The following is a 20,184-nucleotide window of genomic DNA, read 5'->3' on the forward strand; positions in this document are numbered from 1 at the left end:
CCAGTGGTATGTGATGACAATGTTCACTTGACGGTGAACAATTGTCGCTCGCTTTGATCCGTTATTATATAGCCCGTATGAATGTAAATATGAATGAGAGTGGCCCCTTTGGATGAGATCTGGACCTACGCGACAATCCGGTTTGTGGCTGCGATTCGTGTGGTCATTGACCTCTTTCAAGATGGCCGTTTGAAGTGAGAGGCCGATCTGCGCACACTCCAGGAGATCCTCCTTCGTCACAATGGCGTAGAGGTTGTATACGCAAACCGGGGCATGCGCAGTAAGATCTAACACACGCTAATGCCGACATTGCTTCATGCACGGGATCGCGGTTCATCGGGTCAGTGTTCTCACAGCTGTCGTGTTACTTTTCCTCAGCATCACTAATCATTTGCACAGATCACTTTATTAACTATTTCAGCACTTGGGCTATACAAAGATATGATGTTTGGAGGCTGCACAATGAAATGCGTTTATATGTGTCACAGGTATATGTTATATACGATTTCACTAATCACGTTTTAATAGCTGTAATAGCATTTTATTGTCACTATCAGGATCTACTAGTTGAGGAAATAACTTCCCCCTTTAATGTTATTTTAGTTATCATTATGGGAGACTTCAATCTTCCAGATGTAAACTGGAAAACCAAAATAGCTAGCACTGCCAGGAGTACAGATATTCTAAATTCCCTGCTGGGATTATCTCTACAGCAAGTAGTGGAGGAGCCAACCCGGAAGGAGGCCATTTTAGATTTAGTATTCACAAATGGGAATTTGGTATCTGATATTCCTGTAGGGGAAAGCTTGGGATCTAGTGATCACCAGTCAGTGTGGTTTACTATAAGTACAGTGACTGAGTCACACCACACAAAAACAAAAGTTTTAGATTTTAGAAAAACTGACTTTTCTAGAATTAGATTAGTGGTATATGAGTCCCTATCAGACTGGAACAGTTTCATTGGAGTCCAGGAGAAATGGGACTACTTAAAAGTGGCAATACTGAAGGCAACAGGTAATTGCATTAGGCTTGTCAGTAAAAGCAAAAAAAGGAAGAGACCACTGTGGTACTCAGCAGAAGTGGCCAAAATCATTAAAAACAAAAAGATAGCATTTAGTAATTATAAAAATAAAACAAAACGAGGATGACAGGCACATTTATAAGATTAGGCAGAGAGAGGCCAAACAAGTTATAAGAGCTTCTAAAGCACAGGCAGAAGAGAAATTAGCTCAGTCAGGGAAAAAAGGCGATAAGGCATTCTTCAGATACATAAATGAAAAAAGGAAACTAAAACAAGGAATTACCAAATTAAGGAAGGTATATGGAAGAAGATAAAGAACTAGCTTGACTGCCTCAATGAATACTTCTGTTCAGTTCTTACAAAGGAAAATGAAGGAGAAGGACCTCAGTTAGGAAAGAAGACTAATGAATCTTTTGATGCATGTGTCTTTACAGAGGAAGAGGTTCTAAGTCAGCTGTCTAAACTTACTACAAATAAGTCCCAGGGGCCTGATGGGATACACCCAAAGCTATTAACAGAGCTCAGCGGTGAACTTGCAAAACCATTAACAGATTTATTTAACCAATCACTGGCAACAGGAGTCGTCCCAGAAGATTGGAAATTAGCAAATGTTGTGCCCATTCACAAGAAAGGTAGTAGGGAGGAATCGGGCAACTATAGGCCAGTAAGCCTGACATCAATAGTGGGGAAATTAATGGTAACCATACTTAAGGAGAGGATTGTGGAACATCTAAAATCCCATGGATTGAAAGATGAAAATGTGTTTACTTCAGGGAGATCATGTCAAACTAATCTTATAGATTTTTTTGATTGGGTGACTAAAATAATAGATGGCGGAGGTGCAGTAGGCATCGCTGATCTAGACTTTAGTAAGGCTTTTGATACTGTCCCACATAGAAGGCTTATCAATAAAGTGCAGTCTTTGGGCTTGGACTCCCATATTGTTGAATGGATTAGGCAGTGGCTGAGGGACAGACAACAGAGGGTTGTAGTCAATGGAGTATATTCAGAGCATGGTCTTGTTACCAGTGGGGTACCTCAGGGATCTGTTCTGGGACCCATATTGTTTAATATCTTTATCAGGGAAATTGCAGAAGGCCTCGATGGTAAGGTGGGTCTTTTTGCTGATGACACAAAGATCTGTAACAGGGTTGATGTTCCTGGAGGGATACACCGAATGGAAAAGGATTTAGGAAAACTAGAGGAATGGTCAAAAATCTGGCAACTAAAATGTAAGACTACTTTCACACTAGCGTTCGGGCGGATCCGTTCTGAACGGATCCGCTCATAATAATGCAGACGGAGGCTCCGTTCAGAACGGATCCGTCTGCATTATTTTTAGCATAGAACAGCTAAGTGTGAAAATAGCCTAGTACGGATCCGTCCAGACTTTCAATGTAAAGTCAATGGGGGACGGATCCGCTTGAAGATTGAGCCACATTGTGGCATCTTCAAACGGATCCGTCCCCATTGACTTACATTGAAAGTCTGGACGGATCCGCACGCCTCCGCACGGCCAGGCGGACACCCGAACGCTGCAAGCAGCGTTCAGCTGTCCGCCTGTCCGTGCGGAGGCGAGCGGAGCGGAGGCTGAACGCCGCCAGACTGATGCAGTCTGAGCGGATCCGCCTCCATTCAGACTGCATCAGGGCTGGACGGAGGCGTTCGGGTCCGCTCGTGAGCCCCTTCAAACGGAGCTCACGAGCGGAAACCCGAACGCTAGTGTGAAAGTAGCCTAATGTTGATAAGTGCAAGATAATGCACCTGGGGCGTAAAACCCAAGAGCAGAATATACAATCAGTGATACATTCCTAACCTCAGTATCTGAGGAAAGGGATTTAGGGGTCATTATTTCAGAAGACTTAAAGGTAGGCAGACCATGTCACAGAGCAGCAGGAGATGCTAGCAGAATGCTGGGGTGTATAGGGAGAGGCATTACCAGTAGACAGAGGGGGGCGCTCATGCCGCTCTACAGAGCACTAGTGAGACCTCATCTGGAGTATTGTGCGCAGTACTGGAGACCATATCTCCAGAAGGATACTGATACTCTAGAGAGAGTTCAGAGAAAAGCTACTAAACTGGTCCATGGATTGCAGGATAAAACTTACCAGGAAAGATTAAAGGACCTTAACATGTAGAGCTTGGAAGAAAGACGAGACAGAGGGGAGATGAGAGAGACTGCTAAATACATAAAGGGAATCAACAAGGGAAAAGAGGAGAGAAGATTTACAAGAAGAAAAACTGCTACAAGAGGACATAGTGTTACATTAGAGGGGCAAAGGGTTAACAGTAATATCAGGAAGTATTACTTTACTGAGAGAGTAGTGGATGCATGGAATAGCCTTCCTGCAGAAGTGGGATAGGCATAAGGCCATCCTTCATATAAGATAGGGCCGGGGCTATCCATAGTATTCAGTATATTGGGCAGACTAGATGGGACAAATGGTTCTTATCTGCCGACACATTCTAGGTATATATGTAATTTTGTGATTTAAGATATGTTTTTATTTTTTGTATTTTGACACCAAAGCCTTATTTACTATATGCATTGGTCACATGATATGATGTAATCAGTTGTGGGGGTATATATATATATATTGTTCACCATGTCCTGTTACTTTGCTTGAGAAAGGCTCTAGTGCAGGCTGAAACGTCGCCATTGCCACTGAGGTGAATAAAGAGTGTTTTTGATTTTCTTTTCTTGGAGTGCTGATTTTTTCCTACATATATATATGAGTAGATCACACTGTGTCTATATATATATATATATATATAGGGAGATCACAGTGTGACTGTATATAGTGGGAGATCACAGTGTGACTGTATATAGGAGGAGATCACAGTGTGACTGTATATAGGAGGAGATCACAGTGTGACTATATATAGGGGGAAATCACAGTGTGACTATATATAGGAGGAGATCACGGTCTGACTGTATATAGGGGGAGATCACAGTGTGACTGTATATAGGAGGAGATCACGGTCTGACTGTATATAGGGGGAGATCACAGTGTGACTATATATAGGGGGAAATCACAGTGTGACTATATATAGGGGGAGATCACAGTGTGGCTGTATATAGGAGGAGATCACAGTGTGACTGTATATAGGAGGAGATCACAGTGTGACTATATATAGGGGGAAATCACAGTGTGACTATATATAGGAGGAGATCACGGTCTGACTGTATATAGGGGGAGATCACAGTGTGACTGTATATAGGAGGAGATCACGGTCTGACTGTATATAGGGGGAGATCACAGTGTGACTATATATAGGGGGAAATCACAGTGTGACTATATATAGGGGGAGATCACAGTGTGGCTGTATATAGGGGGAAATCACAGTGTGACTGTATATAGGAGGAGATCACAGTGTGACTGTATATAGGAGGAGATCACAGTGTGACTGTATATAGGGGGAGATCACAGTGTGACTATATATAGGAGGAGATCACAGTGTGACTGTATATAGGAGGAGATCACAGTGTGACTGTATATATAGGAGGAGATCACAGTGTGACTGTATATAGGAGGAGATCACAGTGTGACTGTATATAGGGGGAGATGACGGTGTGACTGTATATAGGAGGAGATGACGGTGTGACTGTATATAGGAGGAGATGACGGTGTGACTGTATATAGGAGGAGATAACGGTCTGACTGTATATAGGAGGAGATCACAGTGTAACTGTATATAGGGGGAGATCACAGTCTGACTATATATAGGTGGAGATCACAGTGTGACTGTATATAGGGGGAGATGACGGTGTGACTGTATATAGGAGGAGATAACGGTCTGACTGTATATAGGAGGAGATCACAGTGTAACTGTATATAGGGGGAGATCACAGTCTGACTATATATAGGAGGAGATCACGGTCTGACTGTATATAGGAGGAGATCACAGTGTGACTGTATATAGGGGGAGATCACAGTCTGACTATATATAGGAGGAGATCACAGTGTGACTATATATAGGGGGAGATCACAGTGTGACTGTATATATAGGGGGAGATCACAGTGTGACTGTATATAGGAGGAGATCACAGTGTGACTATATATAGGAGGAGATCACAGTGTGACTGTATATAGGAAGAGATCACAGTGTGACTGTATATAGGAGGAGATCACAGTGTGACTGTATATAGGAGGAGATCACAGTGTGACTGTATATAGGAGATCACAGTGTGACTGTATATAGGAGGAGATCACAGTGTGACTGTATATAGGAGGAGATCACAGTGTGACTGTATATAGGAGGAGATCACAGTGTGACTGTATATAGGAGGAGATCACAGTGTGACTGTATATAGGAGGAGATCACAGTGTGACTGTATATAGGAGGAGATCACAGTGTGACTATATATAGGAGGAGGTCACAGTGTGACTGTATATAGGTGGAGATCACAGTGTGACTGTATATAGGGGGAGATGACGGTGTGACTGTATATAGGAGGAGATAACGGTCTGACTGTATATAGGAGGAGATCACAGTGTAACTGTATATAGGGGGAGATCACAGTCTGACTATATATAGGAGGAGATCACGGTCTGACTGTATATAGGAGGAGATCACAGTGTGACTGTATATAGGGGGATATCACAGTCTGACTATATATAGGAGGAGATCACAGTGTGACTGTATATAGGAGGAGATCACAGTGTGACTATATATAGGGGGAGATCACAGTGTGACTGTATATATAGGGGGAGATCACAGTGTGACTGTATATAGGAGGAGATCACAGTGTGACTGTATATAGGAGGAGATCACAGTGTGACTGTATATAGGAGGAGATCACAGTGTGACTGTATATAGGAGGAGATCACAGTGTGACTGTATATAGGGAGAGATCACAGTGTGACTATATATAGGAGGAGATCACAGTGTGACTGTATATAGGAGGAGATCACAGTGACTGTATATAGGAGGAGATCGCAGTGTGACTGTATATAGGGAGAGATCACAGTGTGACTATATATAGGGGGAGATCACAGTGTGACTGTATATAGGAGGAGATGACGGTGTGACTGTATATAGGAGGAGATGACGGTGTGACTGTATATAGGAGGAGATGACGGTGTGACTGTATATAGGAGGAGATCACAGTGTAACTGTATATAGGGGGAGATCACAGTCTGACTATATATAGGAGGAGATCACAGTGTGACTGTATATAGGGGAAGATCACAGTGTGACTATATATAGAGGGAGATCACAGTGTGACTGTATATAGGAGGAGATCACAGTGTGACTATATATAGGGGGAGATCACAGTGTAACTGTATATAGGGGGAGATCACAGTCTGACTGTATATAGGAGATCACGGTCTGACTGTATATAGGAGGAGATCACAGTGTGATTGTATATAGGGGGAGATCACAGTCTGACTATATATAGGAGGAGATCACAGTGTGACTGTATATAGGATGAGATCACGGTCTGACTGTATATAGGAGGAGATCACGGTCTGACTGTATATAGGAGGAGATCACAGTGTGACTGTATATAGGGGGAGATCACAGTGTGACTGTATATAGGGGGAGATCACAGTGTGACTATATATAGGAGGAGATCACAGTGTGACTGTATATAGGAGGAGATCACAGTCTGACTATATATATAGGAGGAGATCACAGTGTGACTATATATAGGGGGAGATCACAGTGTGACTGTATATAGGGGGAGATCACAGTGTGACTGTATATAGGGGGAGATCACAGTGTGACTGTATATAGGGGGAGATCACAGTGTGACTGTATATAGGGGGAGATCACAGTGTGACTGTATATAGGGGGAGATCACAGTGTGACTATATATAGGAGGAGATCACAGTGTGACTGTATATAGGAGGAGATCACAGTCTGACTATATATATAGGAGGAGATCACAGTGTGACTATATATAGGGGGAGATCACAGTGTGACTGTATATAGGGGGAGATCACAGTGTGACTGTATATAGGAGGAGATCACAGTGTGACTGTATATAGGAGGAGATCACAGTGTGACTGTATATATAGGAGGAGATCACAGTGTGACTATATATAGGAGGAGATCACAGTGTGACTGTATATAGGGGGAGATCACAGTGTGACTGTATATAGGAGGAGATCACAGTGTGACTATATATAGGAGGAGATCACAGTGTGACTATATATAGGGGGAGATCACAGTGTGACTGTATATAGGGGGAGATCACAGTGTGACTGTATATAGGGGGAGATCACAGTGTGACTATATATAGGAGGAGATCACAGTGTGACTGTATATATAGGAGGAGATCACACTGTGACTGTATATAGGGGGAGATCACAGTGTGACTGTATATATAGGGGGAGATCACAGTGTGACTATATATAGGAGGAGATCACAGTGTGGGTGTATATAGGGGGAGATCACAGTGTGACTATATATAGGAGGAGATCACAGTGTGAGTGTATATAGGAGGAGATCACAGTGTGACTATATATAGGAGGATATCACAGTGTGACTGTATATAGGAGGCGATCACAGTGTGACTGTATATATAGGGGGAGATCACAGTGTGACTATATATAGGAGGAGATCACAGTGTAACTGTATATAGGAGGAGATCACAGTGTGACTATATATAGGGGGATATCACAGTGTGACTGTATATAGGAGGAGATCACAGTGTGTCTGTATATAGGGGGATATCACAGTGTGACTGTATATAGGAGGAGATCACAGTGTGTCTATATAGGGGGATATCACAGTGTGACTGTATATAGGAGGAGATCACAGTGTGACTGTATATAGGGGGAGATCACGGTGTGACTGTATATAGGGGGAGATCACAGTGTGAGTGTATATAGGAGGAGATCACAGTGTGACTATATATAGGGGGAGATCACAGTGTGACTGTATATAGAGGGAGATCACAGTGTGACTGTATATAGGAGGAGATCACAGTGTGACTGTATATATAGGGGGAGATCGCAGTGTGACTGTATATAGGAGGAGATCACAGTGTGGCTGTATATAGGAGGAGATCACGGTCTGATTGTATATAGGAGGAGATCACAGTGTGACTATATATAGGGGGAGATCACAGTGTGACTGTATATAGGAGGAGATCACGGTCTGATTGTATATAGGAGGAGATCACAGTGTGACTGTATATAGGAGGAGATCACAGTGTGACTGTATATAGGAGGAGATCACGGTCTGACTGTATATAGGAGGAGATCACAGTGTGACTGTATATGGGAGGAGATCACAGTGTGACTGTATATAGGAGGAGATCACAGTCTGACTGTATATATAGGAGGAGATCACAGTGTGACTGTATATAGGAGGCGATCACAGTGTGACTATATATAGGGGGAGATCACAGTGTGACTATATATAGGAGGAGATCACAGTGTGACTGTATATAGGAGGAGATCACGGTCTGACTGTATATAGGGGGAGATCACAGTGTGACTGTATATAGGAGGAGATCACAGTGTGACTGTATATAGGAGGAGATCACAGTGTGACTGTATATAGGAGGAGATCACAGTGTGACTGTATATAGGAGGAGATCACAGTCTGACTGTATATAGGAGGAGATCACAGTGTGACTGTATATAGGAGGCGATCACAGTGTGACTATATATAGGAGGAGATCACAGTGTGACTATATATAGGGGGAGATCACAGTGTGACTGTATATAGGAGGAGATCACGGTCTGATTGTATATAGGAGGAGATCACAGTGTGACTATATATAGGAGGAGATCACAGTGTGACTATATATAGGAGGAGATCACGGTCTGACTGTATATAGGGGGAGATCACAGTGTGACTATATATAGGAGGAGATCACAGTGTGACTATATATAGGAGGAGATCACGGTCTGATTGTATATAGAGGGAGATCACAGTGTGACTGTATATAGGAGGAGATCACAGTGTGACTGTATATAGGAGATCACAGTGTGACTATATATAGGAGATCACGGTCTGACTGTATATATAGGGGCGCTCATTGGTTCTAGGTGCTCCCTATATGATAGTTTCTTCCCCCGCAGACTCTCGCGCCCTGGGAGGTCACATTGTGTTACTGAACACGTCTGCAGCTCGTTTCCTTCTGCAAATACTGTAGCTTTGCTAATTATAATGCCGCGCTCCCATATAACTGTCTGCCGCGCAGCCATAACACTGATATACGACCGCTCTCACTATTATAATTTGCTTCCATAAAAATAGGTTTGAAAAACAAATGAAAATCACTAAAAATGGTTTTAAAAGCTTTTTACTAACAAACGGCTTATTAAGAGAAGATCGCTCCTCGCTGTAATCCTGCGCTGCCATATCATCCGGAAAAACCCGCAACCCCTGGCGCAGCCATTTACTTACTGTGGCCGCAGAGATTAACACATGAGGTGTGGATGGTCTCTGGATCTCGGCTATGAAGAAGTGAACCCCCAGATCCATCCGTTCAGATCCCTGAGCATCTGCCCTATAACCCCAGCAGCATGGCTGCCCTGTCATGCAGGAGCCTAGGAAAGCTGTGTGCCAGGCGACACCTGCAGAACTATGAAGCAGTTGGCGGTTACATGAAGGCTCCTCATCCCTTATATATGGCACAGCTCTCAGATCCTCTTCCTTTCTAAGCCTTGTGTCCTGGCTGTAATACACACCTGCTGAGCCTGTAGTAGACGGTGTTATACACAGCCGCGGGGGGCCCGAACCAGTGCTGAGGGAGGACAGACCACCTGAGAGGGCATGGAGACACTGGGACCAAACTCTGTCCTAATGGAGTAAAAACCAGCCAAGAAGCAAGACCCGAGGAAAAGGAATAGCAGGAGACCATCAACCCTGGGAGGAGTGAAACATCACCAGCATCCTGACATCAGAAATCCATTATACAGATCATATATGGAGATGAGTCATAGCAGAAATACCTGACACATAGTAACCACTCTGTACATACATCCTGTATTATACTCCAGAGCTGCACTCACTATTCTGCTGGTGCAGTCACTGTGTACATACATTACTTATCCTGTACTGATCCTGAGTTACATCCTGTATTATACTCCAGAGCTGCACTCACTATTCTGCTGGTGCAGTCACTGTGTACATACATTACTTATCCTGTACTGATCCCGAGTTACATCCTGTATTATACTCCAGAGCTGCACTCACTATTCTGCTGGTGCAGTCACTGTGTACATACATTACTTATCCTGTACTGATCCTGAGTTACATCCTGTATTATACTCCAGAGCTGCACTCACTATTCTGCTGGTGCAGTCACTGTGTACATACATTACTTATCCTGTATTATACTCCAGAGCTGCACTCACTATTCTGCTGGTGCAGTCACTGTGTACATACATTACTTATCCTGTACTGACCCTGAGTTACATCCTGTATTATACTCCAGAGCTGCACTCACTATTCTGCTGGGGCAGTCACTGTGTACATACATTACTTATCCTGTACTGATCCTGAGTTACATCCTGTATTATACTCCAGAGCTGCACTCACTATTCTGCTGGTGCAGTCACTGTGTACATACATTACTTATCCTGTATTATACTCCAGAGCTGCACTCACTATTCTGCTGGTGCAGTCACTGTGTACATACATTACTTATCCTGTACTGACCCTGAGTTACATCCTGTATTATACTCCAGAGCTGCACTCACTATTCTGCTGGTGCAGTCACTGTGTACATACATTACTTATCCTGTACTGATCCTGAGTTACATCCTGTATTATACTCCAGAGCTGCACTCACTATTCTGCTGGTGCAGTCACTGTGTACATACATTACTTATCCTGTACTGATCCTGAGTTACATCCTGTATTATACTCCAGAGCTGCACTCACTATTCTGCTGGTGCAGTCACTGTGTACATACATTACTTATCCTGTATTATACTCCAGAGCTGCACTCACTATTCTGCTGGGGCAGTCACTGTGTACATACATTACTTATCCTGTACTGACCCTGAGTTACATCCTGTATTATACTCCAGAGCTGCACTCACTATTCTGCTGGGGCAGTCACTGTGTACATACATTACTTATCCTGTACTGATCCTGAGTTACATCCTGTATTATACTCCAGAGCTGCACTCACTATTCTGCTGGTGCAGTCACTGTGTACATACATTACTTATCCTGTACTGACCCTGAGTTACATCCTGTATTATACTCCAGAGCTGCACTCACTATTCTGCTGGGGCAGTCACTGTGTACATACATTACTTATCCTGTACTGATCCTGAGTTACATCCTGTGTTATACTCCAGAGCTGCACTCACTATTCTGCTGGGGCAGTCACTGTGTACATACATTACTTATCCTGTACTGATCCTGAGTTACATCCTGTATTATACTCCAGAGCTGCACTCACTATTCTGCTGGTGCAGTCACTGTGCACATACATTACTTATCCTGTACTGATCCTGAGTTACATCCTGTATTATACTCCAGAGCTGCACTCACTATTCTGCTGGTGCAGTCACTGTGTACATACATTACTTATCCTGTACTGATCCTGAGTTACATCCTGTATTATACTCTAGAGCTGCACTCACTATTCTGCTGGTGCAGTCACTGTGTACATACATTACTTATCCTGTACTGACCCTGAGTTACATCCTGTATTATACTCCAGAGCTGCACTCACTATTCTGCTGGTGCAGTCACTGTGTACATACATTACTTATCCTGTACTGATCCTGAGTTACATCCTGTATTATACTCCAGAGCTGCACTCACTATTCTGCTGGTGCAGTCACTGTGGAGTCCAGAACGGCTGATCAGCAGTGATTTGTCTATCATTGCTATGCTCTTTCTGGTTCTGGTAAAGCTGGGTGACGATGTGATTGGCAGGTTGGACAGTCAGGATCCCGGGTGACGTCCTGTGTGTAAATCTTTTTATAATATTCTCACTGTCAAGGGGCTGGGCCTTAAAGGGCCACACACCAGGATGCTCTTCATGCAGGGAGTGGCTGCCCCGTCCGCCCCTATAGATTGCTCTCTCTGCAGGTGTCATATATATGGGATGACTTTCTTTTTCTCTCTTACAGGGTGTGCCAAAACCAATCGCCATTGAGCCGTGCTCCGGGAACAAAGCTGCCGTCCTGACCGTTTTTCTCTGCCTGCCGCGAGGATTGGCCGGAGTTCCTCCACCAGGACAATCAGGTGAGACCCCCGCCCGGTATAGTACACTGAACTCTTCAGCAGCTGCACAGATCTCTGCTAGTTTGTTACAATGTATCAGTCCGGAGTCCAGGTCACAGAGCATTGTCCAGACTGATACAATTGTATCCACTCATTAGTAGAGGTCTACTGCCTCTGAATGGAAACAAGGGTGACAGCAAGCAGATATAATGAAACAGTGAAGAGTTAAGACATTAATGGGGTCATTCATCAAAGTGGTGTAAAGTAGAACTGGCTTAGGTTCCCATAGCAACCAGTCAGACTCCACCTTTTTTTTTTTTTTTTTTTTACAGCTATTTTGGAAAATGAAAGGAGGAATCTGATTGGTTGCTATGGGGACCTAAGCCCTGCCTACTTTACTCCAGTTTGATAAATGACCCCATAAGTCTATTAGAAATGTATTTATGCAAAGGTAAAGATCTATTTAATAAAGTCTGGTGGTTGCTATGGGAGACGAGGGCTTTACTGATACATTGTTTCAGAGACGGAAGGATACATTGTTGTTGGCAGTTTTGTGTTCAGCAGTTTCCGGATGAACTGGGGTCAATTACAGAAGTTTTTACCATAAAATATCTCAACACTTTGTGCAAAAATCGTTGCACCCTTAATTGTTTTCCTCCGTTCAGCGATTTGTAATGGAGAAATGTCGCGGTCTGCAGGATCCGGAGCAGGGGGCGACGCTGAGCCTCCGGTAGTGTGCGGATGGCAGTCCCACACTCGATGGTCCGGACACTGGATCAGCGGTATTCACCTGGTACTCCGGTACTTCATGCGATGCCCGGCTCGGGCGCCTGTGCCAGCAGTGAAGCGTCTGATAATCCGGCGTGCCTGCTTACAGAGTTACAGTGGTTAGGGTTCATGCTCTTGAGGCCTCGTCCACCTGAGGGGTTAATCGTAGTTCACGGACGTCGTGTTACCGGAAAAACACCATAAATCGTCATCTTCCAGAACGTTCTGACAGGAAATGGCAACTTAATAGAAGTTATCGCTCGTTATCACGAAACAAGGAAAGAACGGATAAATCCAATGAAGCAGTTATGGTAACGAGGCTGGAGCCGCGCCCGTGATGCGGTTATGGCCGGACGCCACTGACCTCACATTACACAAACATTTAAATTCCAGAAATCAGGAAAATGCTGCCGGCGGGGAGGGCGGCGAATCATCAGATCCCCAGAATGCATCAGTCCGGGAGTGACTCTGTTCTCTGACCTTGGAAAGCTGGATCACCACCAGTATGGCTGCCATTACATAGTCCGTCTTTTCGAGGCTCCTGATTAACAGATGTGCCCAGTAATACATTAGACACCCGTCCTCACCCAGCTTTACCAGGGACAGATAAATCCTAGCTCTACTGACGCCATTCGTGCTCACCCAGCTTTTCCAGACTCCTGAATGCCACATCTGCCTAGTCGTGTAATGCTGCTATATCACCACCCAGCTTTACCAGGAGCAGCCCGGCCAAGCAATGCTACATGAGCCGGGGAAGAATCGCTGCAGAATTACACAGCTCTGTCATTCAGAGGTCTGGCAAAGCTGGATGATCCCCCATCTACCACTATGGCGGCCATACTGGTTTTCACCCAGCTTTACCAGAGACAGATATAATTGATTGAATAGAGTTTATAGCCGCCTGACAGAAGACAGGGCTGAGATTTTTCCATTGGGCTCCGCGGTTTTGACACTCAATTTTTTTTCAGTCTGAGCATGCGCAGACCGCAATGCCGGATCCAGTTTGCAAGAATACTCGGGGCCGCATCCGGCATTAATGCATTTTAATGGGAAAAAATGGCATTCCAGCAAGTGTTCTGGAATTTTGGACGGAGTTAAAACCGTAGCATGCTGCAGTATTTTCTCCGGCCCAAAAACGTAAGATGGACTGAACTGATGCATACTGACTGGAATGCTCTCCATTTAGAATGCATTAGGATAAAACTGATCAGTTCTTTTCCGGTATTGAGCCCCTAGGACGGAACTCTATGCTGGAAAAGAATAACCCTAGTGTGAAAGTAGCCTTACTGGAGGAATTCAGGTACAAAACAATACAGGCGAGGCACAGGGCCGGCTTCTCCAGTCTCCTCCCTGAGACGAGGCACAGGGCCGGCTTCTCCAGTCTCCTCCCTGGCAGAAGAAGGGTTTGAAGCTGAGGAAAGGCCTGAGCTAGCTGTCCCTCTCTCTCAGAAGGCTGGTATCCTGGTCCAAGGTTGGTGATCCAGGGTCTGTGGCAGCATATCCTCATCTCAGTGTCTTCTTCTGGTCACTCAGTAGTCTGGCAGAGTCTCCCCTCCAAGCACTGGTCCCTAACTGCAGAACACTAGGGGCTCTAACTGCTCTCCTTATACACAGTTTTTGCTGGACTAGAACATTCTAGAGGTTGGGGTGGAGAAGCTCAGCACAAACAGATACAATGTTACACTTTCTGTCTCTCATAGACTTACATTAGAGCTTCAATGATCCTCAATGGCGATGACACAACAGTTTTTCCAGACAAAAACAAGTTTCCAGACATAACAACAGAGCTAAACCAGACATTTCAAAATGTGTCTGGTCTTGGTGGTAAACAAGTCTCGCTTTTTCCCTCCCTTCTTTAAACCTTATGCTAACTGTGGAAAATTACTAGCAGCTCATTTTTAACTAGAAAATCCCAAAAGTCTCTCAGCATTCATTAACCCTTTCCACGGAGCCTCGCAAATGCAGTGATAATGAACAGGATATATACCACAACATATAAAATGCAGGTAAACTGTGAAATAAAGTAAGAAGTTGATGCCTTTGCATAGGGGACACTGGCAAAGTCTACAAATGTCCAGAGTTCAAAGTACTCCTTCTCCAAAGCACTACATTGAATATATCTAATATATATTTCAAGGTGTCTGTTTGCTGGCAGGAGCTGCTGGCTACAGCAAGTGTGTATGGGAAGTGAGGGAAAGCAGTTTTGGCCTCAGAGAACTGGCAGAGGAGCCATCTTGAGAATGTCCTCATATTGTAAATGTTTAAACAGCCATAACTAACTGAAAAACTCAAGGCAAACAGTGGTTTGTGAAGCAGGAACGTTTGCTGCAGCAGGAACATATGCTAAAATAGATTTTTTTTTTTTTTTAATGAAAACATGACAGGCCTCTTTCACACTTGCGTTGTCCGGATCCGGCGTGTACTCCACTTGCCGGAATTACACGCCGGATCCGGAAAAACGCAAGTGTACTGAAAGCATTTGAAGACGGATCCGTCTTCAAAATGCTTTCAGTGTTACTATGGCAGCCAGGACGCTATTAAAGTCTTGTTTGCCATAGTCGGAGCGGTATACTTACAGTCCGCACGGCTTCTGCGGCACTCCAGAATGACGTCAGAGCGCCCCATGCGCATGGATGACGTGCCATGCGATCAAGTCATCCATGCGCGTGGGGCGCCCTGACGTCACTCTGGAGCGCCCTGGGAGCCGCACGGACGGTAAGTATACTGCTCCCCCGCTCCCCACTACACTTTACCATGGCTGCCAGGACTTTAGCGTCCCGGCAGCCATGGTAACCACTCTAAAAAAGCTAAATGTCGGATCCGGCAATGCGCCGAAACGACGTTTAGCTTAAGGCCGGAGCCGGATCAATGCCTTTCAATGGGCATTAATTCCGGATCCGGCCTTGTGGCAAGTCTTCAGGATTTTTGGCCGGAGCAAAAAGCGCAGCATGCTGCGGTATTTTCTCCGGCCAAAAAACGTTCCGTTCCTGAACTGAAGACATCCTGATGCATCCTGAACGGATTTCTCTCCATTCAGAATGCATTAGGATAAAACTGATCAGGATTCTTCCGGCAAAGAGCCCCGACGCCGGAACTGTATGCCGGAAGACAAGAACGCAGGTGTGAAAGAGCCCTTACCCTTTAAAGGGCCGGCGTCCAGCCTTCTGGCAATAGCTCGCATTCCTTACCTTCCTAATAGACTTTGTATTTCGGTATCTTGCTATTTTCAAAGTACCTTGTTGCTTGTCCTCGTCCTGCTCAAACCGCTGTGCTTTCACTGTAATTGTGTCCAGTCTAGACAATCGACAAATCTGTCTCCCGTCCTAATAGTTTGTTACAATGTGTCACTCTGGAGTGTAGAACATGAGAGAGAGACATCGTAACAAACCCATCAACTGCATAGACAGATCTATATCATTACAGGCACTGGATGTAAATAAGCAGAGATATTGAAAATCGTGAAGAAGTACAAAGGGGAAGATTTATTATTACTGTCCCACTGTGTTGTGTTCAGTTACTTACATAGTATGGCTCCACCTGGTGTTCAGTTACTTACATAGTATGGCTCCACCTGGTGTTCAGTTACGTACATAGTATGGCTCCACCTGGTGATCAGTTACTTACATAGTATGGCTCCCCCTGGTGTTCAGTTACTTACATAGTATGGCTCCCCCTGGTGTTCAGTTAATTACATAGTATGGCTCCACCTGGTGTTCAGTTACTTACATAGTATGGCTCCACCTGGTGATCAGTTACTTACATAGTATGGCTCCCCCTGGTGTTCAGTTACTTACATAGTATGGCTCCCCCTGGTGTTCAGTTAATTACATAGTATGGCTCCACCTGGTGTTCAGTTACTTACATAGTATGGCTCCACCTGGTGATCAGTTACTTACATAGTATGGCTCCCCCTGGTGTTCAGTTACTTACATAGTATGGCTCCCCCTGGTGTTCAGTTAATTACATAGTATGGCTCCCCCTGGTGTTCAGTTACTTAGGTAGTATGGCTCCACCTGGTGTTCAGGTACTTACATAGTATGGTGCCACCTGGTGATCAGTTACTTACATAGTATGGCTCCCCCTGGTGTTCAGTTACTTACATAGTATGGCTCCCCCTGGTGTTCAGTTAATTACATAGTATGGCTCCCCCTGGTGTTCAGTTACTTAGGTAGTATGGCTCCACCTGGTGTTCAGGTACTTACATAGTATGGTGCCACCTGGTGATCAGTTACTTACATAGTATGGCTCCACCTGGTGTTCAGGTACTTTCATAGTATGGTGCCACCTGGTGATCAGTTACTTACATAGTATGGCTCCACCTGGTGGTGATCAGTTACTTATATAGTATGGCTCCTCCTGGTGTTCAGTTACTTACACAGTATGGCTCCCCCTGGTGATCAGTTACTTACATAGTATGGCTCCACCTGGTGGTGATCAGTTACTTATATAGTATGGCTCCTCCTGGTGTTCAGTTACTTACACAGTATGGCTCCCCCTGGTGTTCAGGTACTTACATAGTATGGCTCCCCCTGGTGTTCAGGTACTTATATAGTATTTCTCCACCTGGTGTTCTCAGTGTATAGCAGTCCCCCCCCCCCCCCATTCCCCATCATAGGTGTTGCCATCGCCCGGTTGTAGCCCCCTTTCATTGGCTTCGTCATCGCTTGGTTCTTACCCCCCCCCCCCCATCATAGGTTTTGTCATTTCCCGGTTGTCGCGCCCCCCCCCCCACCCATCATAGGCTTTGTCATCACCCGGTTGTCACCCCCTATCATAGGTTTTGTCATCGCCCAGTTGTTGCCTTCCTATCATAGGTTTTGTCATTGCCCGGTTGTCGCCCCCCCTATCATAGGTTTTGTCATCACCCGGTTGTCGCCCCCCTATTATAGGCTTTGTCATCGCCCGGTTGTCGCCCCCCTATCATAGGTTTCGTCATCGCCCGGTTGTGGCCCCCCTATTATAGGTTTCGTCATCGCCCGGTTGTCGCCCCCCTATCATAGGTTTTGTCATCGCTCGGTTGTGGCCCCCCCATCATAGGCTTTGTCATCGCCCGGTTGTCGCCCCCCTATCATAGGTTTTGTCATCGCCCGGTTGTCGCCCCTCCTGTCATAGGATTTGTCATCGCCCGGTTGTCGCCCCCCTATCATAGGTTTCGTCATCGCCCGGTTGTGGCCCCCCTATCATAGGTTTTGTCATCGCCCGGTTGTGGCCCCCCCATCATAGGCTTTGTCATCGCCCGGTTGTCGCCCCCCTATCATAGGTTTTGTCATCGCCCGGTTGTCGCCCCTCCTGTCATAGGATTTGTCATTGCCCGGTTGTCGCCCACCCCCCCCCCATCATAGGATTTGTCATCGCCCGATTGTCGCCCCCCCCTATCATAGGATTTGTCATCGCCCGGTCGTCGCCCCCCTATCATAGGTTTTGTCATCGCCCGGTTGTCGCCCCCCTATCTTAGGTTTTGTCATCGCCCGGTTGTCGCCCCCCTATCATAGGCTTTGTCATCGCCCGGTTGTCGCCCCCCTATCATAGGTTTTGTCATCGCCCGGTTGTCGCCCCCCCTATCATAGGCTTTGTCATCACCCGGTTGTCGCCCCCCCTATCATAGGATTTGTCATCGCCCGGTCGTCGCCCCCCTATCATAGGCTTTGTCATCGCCCGGTCGTCGCCCCCCTATCATAGGTTTTGTCATCGCCCGGTTGTGGCCCCCCTATCATAGGCTTTGTCATCGCCCGGTTGTCGCCCCCCTATCATAGGTTTTGTCATCGCCCGGTTGTCGCCCCCCTATCATAGGTTTTGTCATCGCCCGGTTGTCGCCCCCCTATCATAGGTTTCGTCATCGCCCGGTTGTGGCCCCCCTATCATAGGTTTTGTCATCGCCCGGTTGTCGCCCCCCTATCATAGGTTTCGTCATCGCCCGGTTGTCGCCCCCCTATCATAGGTTTTGTCATCGCCCGGTTGTCGCCCCTCCTGTCATAGGTTTCGTCATCGCCCGGTTGTCGCCCCCCTATCATAGGTTTCGTCATCGCCCGGTTGTCGCCCCCCCATCATAGGTTTTGTCATCGCCCGGTTGTGGCCCCCCTATCATAGGTTTCGTCATCGCCCGGTCGTTGCCCCCCCATCAGAGGTTTCGTCATCGCCCGGTCGTCGCCCCCCCCCCATCATAGGTTTTGTCATCGCCCGGTTGTCTCCCCCCTATCATAGGCTTTGTCATCACCCGGTTGTCGCCCCCCTATTATAGGCTTTGTCATCGCCCGGTTGTCGCCCCCCTATTATAGGCTTGTCATCGCCCGGTTGTCGCCCCCCTATCATAGGTTTTGTCATCGCCCGGTTGTCGCCCCCCTATCATAGGTTTCGTCATCGCCCGGTTGTCGCCCCCCTATTATAGGCTTTGTCATCGCCCGGTTGTCGCCCCCCTATTATAGGCTTTGTCATCGCCCGGTTGTCGCCCCCCTATCATAGGTTTTGTCATCGCCCGGTTGTCGCCCCCCTATCATAGGTTTTGTCATCGCCCGGTTGTCGCCCCTCCTGTCATAGGTTTCGTCATCGCCCGGTTGTCGCCCCCCCTATCATAGGTTTCGTCATCGCCCGGTTGTCGCCCCCCCCATCATAGGTTTTGTCATCGCCCGGTTGTGGCCCCCCTATCATAGGTTTCGTCATCGCCCGGTCGTTGCCCCCCCATCAGAGGTTTCGTCATCGCCCGGTCGTCGCCCCCCCCCCCCATCATAGGTTTTGTCATCGCCCGGTTGTCTCCCCCCCTATCATAGGCTTTGTCATCGCCCCCCTATTATAGGCTTTGTCATCGCCCGGTTGTCGCCCCCCCTATTATAGGCTTTGTCATCGCCCGGTTGTCGCCCCCCTATCATAGGTTTTGTCATCGCCCGGTTGTCGCCCCCCTATCATAGGTTTTGTCATCGCCCGGTTGTCGCCCCCCTATCATAGGCTTTGTCATCGCCCCCCTATTATAGGCTTTGTCATCGCCCGGTTGTCGCCCCCCTATCATAGGTTTTGTCATCGCCCGGTTGTCGCCCCCCTATCATAGGTTTTGTCATCGCCCGGTTGTCGCCCCTCCTGTCATAGGTTTCGTCATCGCCCGGTTGTCGCCCCCCCTATCATAGGTTTCGTCGTCGCCCCCTTCTTGATTGTGCGTTGGCTCGCACTGACCCCTCAGCCGCAGCGGCCGCCGGCGATTATAATGACTCTGTTATAGAACACAAAATAACTTCAAGGAAAACACGTCAGTC

The 20,184-nt window shown here is 46.3% G+C and overlaps 2 protein-coding genes across 2 annotated transcripts in view; both read left to right on the forward strand.

Annotated features, from left to right (window-relative positions):
* MCTP1 (multiple C2 and transmembrane domain containing 1) overlaps positions 1-20,184 on the forward strand; it is a 1,090,031-nt gene that overhangs the window by 164,297 nt on the left and 905,550 nt on the right. The window lies entirely within an intron of this gene.
* Positions 1-20,184, forward strand: part of LOC122924671 (attractin-like protein 1) — a 164,519-nt gene that overhangs the window by 127,044 nt on the left and 17,291 nt on the right. Inside the window, exon 4 of the mRNA XM_044276003.1 lies at positions 12,082-12,196. Within this exon, the coding sequence (XP_044131938.1) occupies positions 12,082-12,196 (115 nt within the window). The remainder of the gene's footprint in view (positions 1-12,081; positions 12,197-20,184) is intronic.

Source organism: Bufo gargarizans, chromosome 1 (genome assembly GCF_014858855.1).
Source record: "Bufo gargarizans isolate SCDJY-AF-19 chromosome 1, ASM1485885v1, whole genome shotgun sequence".
Taxonomy (NCBI): Eukaryota; Metazoa; Chordata; class Amphibia; order Anura; family Bufonidae; genus Bufo; species Bufo gargarizans.